General features: G+C 36.9%; 1 protein-coding gene across 6 annotated transcripts in view; it reads right to left on the bottom strand.

Moving 5' to 3' along the window:
- Positions 1–7,844, bottom strand: part of HACE1 (HECT domain and ankyrin repeat containing E3 ubiquitin protein ligase 1) — a 104,880-nt gene extending 97,036 nt beyond the window's left edge. For 4 of the 6 annotated variants that reach the window (XR_008916632.1, XM_007484370.3, XM_001368006.4 and 1 more), the window contains exons 1-2: positions 7,712–7,844; positions 498–552 (exon numbers count right to left, since the gene is read on the bottom strand). Coding sequence is in view for 5 of the 6 variants with exons in the window: in XM_007484370.3 (XP_007484432.1) it covers positions 498–552; positions 7,712–7,787 (131 nt within the window). In the remaining variant the exon portion in view is untranslated. Of the gene's footprint in view, positions 1–497; positions 553–7,185; positions 7,315–7,711 lie in introns of those variants that run through there. The other 2 variants (XM_056818625.1, XM_056818624.1) reach the window with 2 other exon arrangements.
- Positions 7,845–9,958: the final 2,114 nt, after the last annotated feature.

Raw genomic sequence — 9,958 nt, forward strand, 5'->3', positions numbered from 1 at the left:
CTCACTTTTTTCTGTGCACATGCTGGATTCCCACTCCCATTCTTCTAGCAAGACATAAGATCCTTAAGAGAAGGAATTGTTTTGTATTTGTAACTAATCTCACAATAGGCTTTTTTTTTTAACTGAATCCAGTACAATCTCATTTAGCACAATATAAAATGTTTACATTATTACTATTATCATCATCTGTACTATTAAGAAAACTGTCTTGTCTAAGATCATTCCACTAACTGGACTGCTCCAACAGCAAATTTATTTTTTTTAAAAGAAAAAAGTTTTAAAGGAGCATAATGAAGTAAATTTTAAACAAATGTTGGCTGATTTCACCTTGAGCAAGTCTAACCTACATTGCCTCCATTTCTCATATATATATATATATAAAACTTTGAATTAAAATTACCTCTAAGATCACTCATAGTTCTAAAATTCTAAGTTGTCTTTTTGTAATTATTTTGCTAATTCTAAAAATTATATTAGTCTTTCAAAATAGTACTCACCTATGCTGGTCAGCCATAACCATTGGCATTAACGTATAGACAGCAGTTTCATTATCTAGGCAGAAACCAATAAAAAAAATTTAGTTTATCACTACTGTACATGTGCAATAAAGAACTTCAGAGAGAGAACATGCAGTTGCAACTAAGGCATAATCTAGTTACAGTATAACTAGACTTCTAATAGTTCTAAAGTGCCTAGTTCTCTAAAGGGAAAGAATTAAGATTACTTTGGAATCATCTTAACTATTCAAGGTATTCTAGAGAAGGAATAGTATCAGAAGAGACAGCACGTTCAAACTTATTTTCAAGGGGGCAGCTAGGTGGCTCAGTGGACTAAGAGCCAGGCCTAGAGATAAGAGGTTCTAGGTTCAAATCAATAGTTCCTACCTGTGTGACCTAGGCAAGTCACTTAACTCCTATTTTCTTCTAGCCCTTAACACTCTTCTGCCTTGGAACCAATACACAGTATTTCAAAGACAAAAGGTAAGGGTTTTTAAAAAATCACTAGACTACCTGAAAAGCATGACAAAAAAGTGTCCGATTTCAATAAATCATAAAAGAAAACTACCCAGATTTCTCAAAATCAGATGGCAAAGTAAACATAGAATCCACCAATCATCTCCTAAAAGATATTCCAAAATTAAATTTCCCAGAATATTACAACCAAAATCCAGTTTCCTATATGCAACCAGAAAGGGTTTGTGTACACAGGGAGCCACAGGCAAGGTCACAAATTATTTAGAAGCCACCACTTTAAAAGAGTGGAGAGCTTGAAATACAATATTCCAAAAGGCAAAAGGGATAGGCTTGCAACCCAGAATAATTTAGTCAGAAAAAAAATGAATATAATTCTATAGAGGTAAAATGAAACTTTAAAAGAAATACAGGACTTCAAAGCAATCCTGATGAAAAGTTCAGAATTGTACAAAGTTCAAAATGCAGGAGTCAGAAGAAACATAAAAAGGTAAGCATGAATAAACAAGCATAAGGGACAAAACCAGGATATATAGTTTATGTTCCAATAAAGATAATATAAGAGTCCCCTCTGAGGTCTACATAACAAGGCAGAAATAGGAGAAGGGGAGCAGCTAACACTTGAACCTCACTACCTGTCATCCTACCTGGTCAAAGGAAGAAAGAACACACAGATATAGATTTTGGTACAGAAATTTCACTGAAGAGAGACACAGAAAGAAAAAGGAGAACAGATTAAGGGAAAGGTCAATCCTAAACAAACAAAAAACTCTTAAGGACTTAAAAAATGTTTGCTTTTTTTTTTTTTGAGGTGGCAAAGAACTGGAAACTGAGGAGGTGACAATCAACTGGAGAATGCTTGAACAAGTTATGGTATATAAATGTGATAAAACACTACTGTGCTATAGGAAATAATGAAGAGGATAAATTAATAGAAGGAAGTGAACAGAAACAGAACAATTTTTATGAATATGATATTGTAAAGGCAAATAACTTTGGAACTTAAGAACTCTAATCAGAGTAATGAGCAACCACAATCCAAAGGACTCAGAATGAAACAGGCTATCTACTTCCCAATAGACATAAAGGTCTCATAGATGATTGTTTTTTAACATGGCCAATGAAGAAATGTATATTGCTTGACTATACATGTTTGGAATAAGGATTTTACTTTTCTTTCTTCCTTAGCAAGTGGCCCTAGCACTATAATTTATAAAAACATTTTAACCCTTTTTATAGGGGAGGAGAGGGGGAAGAAAAAAGTGGTTTCTTTTTTGCTGATTAAAAATTGATTTTTAAAATACCATCAATTAAATTTTTGTAATAGTGTTTTATGCTCATGCTCGGCACCCTCGCAACTCCACTAAAAGAAAATATTCATTTTATATATATATATATATATATATATATATATATATATATAACACGAGGCTTACATATGGGCTATAAGCCTTAAGGTTCTCCTGTTTCTTTCTAAAGCCATTTTTCCAAATTTGTTTACTCTTCCCCCTTTAGGTGGGCATTTCATTACATTTAAATCATAAAATATTAAAGAAAAAGCTGATTTAATTTGGAGAGTCTTACTGAATTATTTAGAAAATTTCTCTACCTCCTCATCTTTTGCAATAGATGCTGGCACATAAGCTATAATTGTTTTCATGGAGATCTTTTTGTGAATGCATATATAACATTTAAAAAATAATAAAAGTCCTGTGGAAGGAGGTTTCTTGTTGCCTTTGGATATGTGATTAAATCAATTCTACCAACTCTTTTTATTTGCTTCTCCAAAGAAAACCTGAGTCAGCAATTTTTAAAATGAAGCTTCATTCTATCTTCTGATTTCAGTTATCCTAAGAAGGGCAAGATTTATATTGATTTAGTTTCTCTAGAAGCATATCCACAGTTCTAGAAACAGGTTTAAAACTAATCCACAGATCTAAAAACTGAATGGTGCATAGAGCCCACACTCTCTCCTTTTCCAACTACTCTACCATTGTCGAAGTAGTATGGTTCACAAAGGACGCAAGACAATTTTGTCTTTTTCTTTGTTATCATGAAACAAGGAGGCATTCTGATGCCAAAAGCTTAGGCTTTTTGACAGAAAGCAATGCTTCCACAAAGGTATTCCTAAATAAGCCTAAGCCTAAATAACTTGAACTAGGTTACATATAAGCATAAGACCACAAAAAAAGCAATACAATCTTGCAGTTAGTGAAGGCTTGACTCACAAGATATCTGAAAGAAGGGGTGATAATTATGCTTGGGGGAAATTATATACCTTATTACCCTCTAAAAATGGCCCAAATATATATAAACTACAGATCCAGATGCCTCTTTCCATTTCAAATAATACTAATGAGAATAATATGTAAGAAGTAAATTCTTAATGAAAGTTTGAGAAGGAAAAGAGGTGGCCTTTTACAAGCAATTCCCCATAGTAGACCTCATCTTCACACACAATTGGCTGAAAAATGTAGAAAATACACAAATCCAGTTTCTTAAGACTACAAAAAAAATTGAATTTTGTAGCATAAAACACTGCCTTGAAGAATCTCCTCCAAAAAAGTATCTCCCATGCAAATATCATGATTCCCTGAAAGTTATAATAACTTTGTTCTATGAAATTCTGATAATTATCAAGCAAGATATAAAACAGCGAGATACATACTTCCTACATACTTCTGTCATTTAAGATCCTCCATTCCAGAATGCAAATGAAGAGGGATGCCCATAAAATAGATGATCAAGATGCTAACTGTGAATGATAAAATGCTGACATATTGTATCTAATCTTAGAAAAGGGTAGTCTCCTAAATGAGGCAATAAATCAGGACTCAAGATAATTTGGCCTAACTATGCATACAAGAAAACTGAAGTGGATAAAAATTGTCTGATGTTCAGATTATACTAAGCAACTGGACAAAAATCCCATAGAGTTGGCCCACCAGCACACATATCTTGAATAGAAACTTTGAATGATCAATGAACTAGATCTGAGGAAAAATGATTGATTGATTCATGATCTATCCATAGTTTATAATTACCTATCCCTAGTTTTTTTTTCCAATCAGTATTAATGTTTTTTATTTATATTATTATAAATATATATTTATACTAATATTAACATAAAATTAGTACAGTTACTAAGTGACTGTTCAGTATGTCCATATTTATATGTAGTCCATCAAGTTTGATTATAAATAATAATCCACATTACACTCACAACAGGTTGAAGGGATTCTGTCTTTTAGCAAACTTTTTTGGCCACAAAAATCAGGCTTAACACTTTATACTAAGAGTCATGAGTACACATGCCTACCCACAAAATGTCTCAGCTAGAACACCGCCACCCATGTGGCCTGATAAGTAAATGTCAAATGAAGAAGGGGATTATCCAGACCTCCACAGTCTGATATTTCTCTTTCACCAAACTTGAGGAGATAAGCATTCCATTGCCCATCTTATGACCCCATAAGAGTCATTACGAAAGTCAGTAATAGGTGTATCCCTTATCCATCCTGTCTGAAGAAATGACCCTTATTTTGCAACTCCTGCGACCACTCATAGAAAGTCTCCAAGTCGTTTTAGGAATCCCTTGATCCTTTGTCATTTCCCTCAACTGCCCCACATTGGGTGGGATTCTGGCCTGCTGGATGATTGCCCAAATTCTGCCTGTTGGGCAGAGGGCTTCAGCAGAGATCTGCCCAACCCACTGCCTTGGGACCACCAATGTCACTGTAACCACCATAAGAATTTGTATTTTGTGGTGTACTGTAAGCTGGACTGTCTGGGGCCTAACATTTAGAAAACCTGTACTAGGGAAGGGGCATATCTCAGATAGAAGATTTGAGGTCCCATTCATAAAATGGGGCCAGGTCCCTTTAACAAATAGTTATTGGCCTGAAGTTATGCCTCAGTGATTTTTATTGAAGAATGGGCAGATTTTTTTTACCTGAAATAACTCAGAATAGAATATTAGAAGAAGGCCCTAGATTGCTTTTGGAAACATTGCAGTGCTATTTTTTTAAATGACATCTTTCCCCTGAAGCAAATGACCATCTTTTAAGATCATATTTTTCTGGTAAAGCAAGTCACAAAATACCAAAGTCACCAAAGAATTCACCTTTGTAGGTTACCTAAAAGGATATGAAAAAGGGAAGATGAGCATTAACAGGCCACAGCATGTTACCAAGAAGGCATTATACAAGAAATGGAATAAAGGGGATCATAAAAGGAATTAATAAAGGGAAATGGAAGCTGGTTAGTCTTGAGGTAAAGGCAAGGGCTATCTAATAGACAATCTATTGGTATCGACACAATGTTAAAAGATTTAATGGAAAGACCCTAGCATGTTGCAAGGATCCCTACTGAAGTATATATGAGAGGCCATGGAGAAGAGTTAAACAGAATGGGAAGTTAGGCACAATTATCTGCATAACTGGAGGAAGTATTATATAAATTAAATTACAAATGTATCAAATTATCAAGATCATACTCCAATTTAGCAAGTGTTATTGGCTTTAAATTTACATTTTCAAAAATTTCCTTACTAAATAATTAATTTTTGATTTTGCCATTTGGACTTTAATTTTTTTAAATACTCAATATTAACAAGAAATACTTCCAAATGCTTATAAAAGTAAAAAGGCATTAAAAATAAGACACGATATAGTCAGTATTTAGCAGCCTAAATCAAAATGGCATCATAAACATATGTATTTAAAAAATATTCTTCAATGCAAGATACTATGACAGTACTCTTTATCTTTCATGTGCACATTCTAAAATAAAATTTGAACACAAACTCTTATCAACTCAACTAGATCACATCATGGTAAACAATATCACCAGCCAGAAACATGCAAATATTGGCTTAAAAGTATTATAAATGGGATATTCTATCTATTGATTCTCCCTAACTAAAGTAGAAATGAATATCGTTTCCAGTGATAACATTTTTTATTCATGGCATCTGTGCTCCTTCAGACTAAATGTGTAAAGGAAAACTGCTATACTTAGATATTTTCAAAAAGTAATTTTAAAAAATTGAAAGTGATCTAGTCAGCATTTACTGAATACCTTTTTTGTTCAGAGAACAGCACAAATACTGTGGAAATCAGATTACAAGAGAAAAAGAAGACAGCAGAACTGGACTATTATAATTTCCATAGTCCTAATCAGTCTTTGTTAACTGAAGGTAGAGGCTATGGGGCTTAAGAAAATTATCTTCAAAATATTGGAGGGAAAATCAGCATGATGTGGTCACAAATTGTCTTCTCTCTATGATTAAAATTGATTCCTTAAGTCCTGATATCATAATATTATTTCTAAAAGTAACAGAGAAACTAGTAAGAAGAATGGATATGTAAAGAGGCAATTGTGTAATATACTTTAAAACCTTTTAGCACCACTAACAAAACTTTACATAAACTATACTATATATGGTTAGCTATGGTCACCTAAAACATTTCAGTAGACATCTAAAATTCTATTATCCCTTGAATTAACCAAGTCACAAGGCTATTTTCCTAAACAAATAAACAGAAAGAAGTACTTCTTTAAAAGTTGTCCAGTATTAAATATGATTAAGGTCATTTTCCCTTCCTCTTTCCCCATCTTTTTTAAAGGGCTGTTCTTAAGATATCTGTGCCAAGGAGGACTCAACAACCTGCTCTCTGAAACAATTGCCATGTCACTGCCAGATCAAATAAGAATGGATTCTTAAAAAACAATTCAAATATTTATACTTTCTCTTATTTAGCATAAATGCTGCTTCAAACTATTCAATCTCGGTAGTAACTTGAGATGGCTAAAGATTCATCAAAAACTGATTCCCCAATGAGGCCAAATAAGTCTGACAAATTCTTTATTTATGGATCTCAAAACCTCTTGAGCATGCAGCAATCAATCATAACAATCTTTACATTTATATTCAGATTATTTCAGAATATATCATTAGGGGGATACCAGCAAACTAGCTCAAGAAGTAGTTGTGAGTCCTGTGTAAATAAGAATTGAGAGCAGCAGCAGCAGCACCACTCCATCGGCGTTTTCAAAAAGACAAAGTAACTTAAATAAACAACCGCCTACTAGCAACTTAGAAATAAAATCAAACATTCTACATAAGGGAGAAATGTGCTTCTGCAATTTGGCCTTCAATGCAACAGGAAAGAAGGTAGATTTCAGAACAGTGAAATTAAAGAGGATTCCGAACCCCTTAAAAACCCAGGTCCTTTAATATTCCACCAAGCTTCTGATTCTGGGGTTCTTATCCTTTTTTTGTGTGTCACGTGACCACTTATGGACTCTGGAGAAGTCTATGAATCTCTTCTCAGAATAAGGGCTTAATTGCCTAAAATAAAATACATATGGTTACAATGGAAACCAAATTATAGCACATCCAAATAGTTATCAAAATACATTTTAAAAAGTAAATAAAATCTCGTGTCTAAGGTTAAAAGCTCGGGACAATCTAACTGAACATTAGAAGAAAATCGGTTCTGACCATCACCACTCCCACCACCCCATTACGCCCTCACCGCCTCACCCCGACAGTGAGGTCAAGGAGCAAGTCACAATGACCTGGCCCTCACCAAACTCCCAACTCCACACTGCTCACTAGGGATAAACGGGAAAAAGCTGCCGACGGGAAAAGTATAACTTTGGAGGTTCTTTTTCAATCCTCTGGAAGCTTTGAACTGGCCTCCTCCTTTCCCCCCAGCTCCGCTCGGCTCCCCTACCTTCTGGAAGCTCCACGGTGCGGGCGCGACGCAGCGAGCGGGTCAGGCGGTTGAGCTGCTCCATCGCTCTCTCCATCCTCGGGGCGCAGCGCCCCCTCCCTCCCCGCCGCCAGGGCCCGGTCTCGGAGCCTAGCTCCCTACATCCCCGGCGAAGCCCATGGCGGTCCAGAAAGGCTGAGAGCTCCCGAGAACATCGAGGCCGCAGCTACCGCCTTCTCTCCGCCAGCACCGGCTCCGGCTCGGGAGATCCGGGGGCGGCTGTAGTTAATGACAACGGAGGGGGGTACCCGGCTGGGCCAGCTGCTGGCGCCCGCCTCCCGCGCCGCTTCCTGCCTCTCTTCCTCCCGTGTTCGCAGGACCTTCTGGGAATTGTAGTTCTCTCGAGAGCTCCAGAGATGAGACCCCGCCCCTCACCTCTGTCGCCACACCCCCAAATTGGGGCGTCAGCTACTTAAAGTGCTCTAGCGCCTGCTCCAAAACCTAGGATGTTCGTTACCCCACCTCCTTCCCAAGTTTTTAAGGAGTATATTTTTTTCATTGATCGTTGCAGAGCCCAGACTAAGTGCATTCTGAGGTCTTGGCATGAGTATTGTGGTGTAGAGCCTGTATGGCCCCTACCCTCCCCCCCCAGACCATAATATCGCTGTGTGCTCTTCGTTACAAAATAAAAAGGCCTTGGGTTTTTAAAAAAATGATAATGATTACCATTAAAAATTAAACATATTGATAACGTGGAACACAAATATTTCATAAGTGTTTAGGAAATAATTTGCAAACAAGAAATAAACCAATCAAGTACAAAACATGCTCTTTTTTTTTCTTCTTTCGAGCCATTTTTATAACACTTTAAGGTTTACCAAGTTTTTTACATATCTACCATTGATAACTTCTGGGACACTCAGCCTTTACCCTTCTCCACAAAAAAGCCCCTCTACCTACCAGACCACTTTTTCTTAGTTTCCTTTGCCAGATCCTCAACCAAGTCATGCCCTCTAACTCTCCATGTCACATTGGACTCAGTTTGGTGCTTTCTTCTTCCATTCTGCTTCATTTGTTAATCTCATCAGCTCCTGTAGATTTGCCCTTGATTTGCTATATGCCCTGCCTGCCCTAACCTCTCTGATGACCTCCAATCTCAAATCTCCAGATATCTTTCAAGTCATCTCAAACAATATCTAGAAGATATCTTAAACCCAACAGATCCAAAAGTGAATTCATCACCCTTCCTCCAACCTTTTTGTTGTATGGTCTTGTCCTGACCCTATGAGCCATACTGTCCATAGGGTTTTCCTAGCAAGGATACTGGAGAGGTTTGCCATTTTCTTCTCCAGGGAATTAAGGGAGAGTTTAAGTGATTTCCTCGGTCACAGCTAGACTGGATTCAGTAATTTAATTTATAGCTACTCATATTCCCTTGGGAGGTTCAAATCTCATCGAAACATAAAGTAGTTTTGGGGCAGCTAGGTAACCTAGTAGATAGAAAGCCAGGCCTGGAGAGGGGAGGTCATAGGTTCAAATCTGACCTCAAACACTTCCTATCTGTGTGACACTAGGCAAGTCACTTCTGACTTGAATCCATTCTTGGTATTAATTCTAAGACAGAAGGGAAGGGTTTAAAACACACACACACACACACACACACACACACACACACATACACACACACAAAATAGTTTGCAGGACTGCTGAATAGGCATTTTCCATTTTTCCTCACCTCTGCACTGTCCAAACAATATGGTTATTTGGTAAAATGGCTCAGATTTGAGCCAATCATCTGGTTGGTATCTGTCTTTTCCAAGAGTCCTGGAAGAGTAGGAAGGACTCTCCTGCAAGCAAATCAATGACATCCAGGAATTTTCAATCTCTCAAACATTCTATGTTGCCTGAAAACTTTATCTATCCTACCCCTCCACCAAACCTTTGTGGAAAACTGCTGGAAACCACAGACTTGGTTTGTGGCTAGACAGGAAGAGACTTAAAAGTAGGACACTCCCTTTTAAATATCCACTGAGTCATCAGCTCTTCCAGTTCATCATCTCAAAGTACAAGTCCTTCAGGTCTGAATCACACATGGCTCCAGAGATGATCAGAGCCAGCAAGAACTTTGAGGGTGCTCCATGGCATACATTAGCTTATATGAAACCCTCATAGCAACCTTGTTAATAGTTTTTAAAGAGACTAGAATTCAGAGATGTAAAGATACTAGTGCCACAAAGAGTAAGGATAGGAGGCCCATTTCAATTTAGT

Source organism: Monodelphis domestica, chromosome 2 (genome assembly GCF_027887165.1).
Source record: "Monodelphis domestica isolate mMonDom1 chromosome 2, mMonDom1.pri, whole genome shotgun sequence".
Classification (NCBI taxonomy): Eukaryota; Metazoa; Chordata; class Mammalia; order Didelphimorphia; family Didelphidae; genus Monodelphis; species Monodelphis domestica.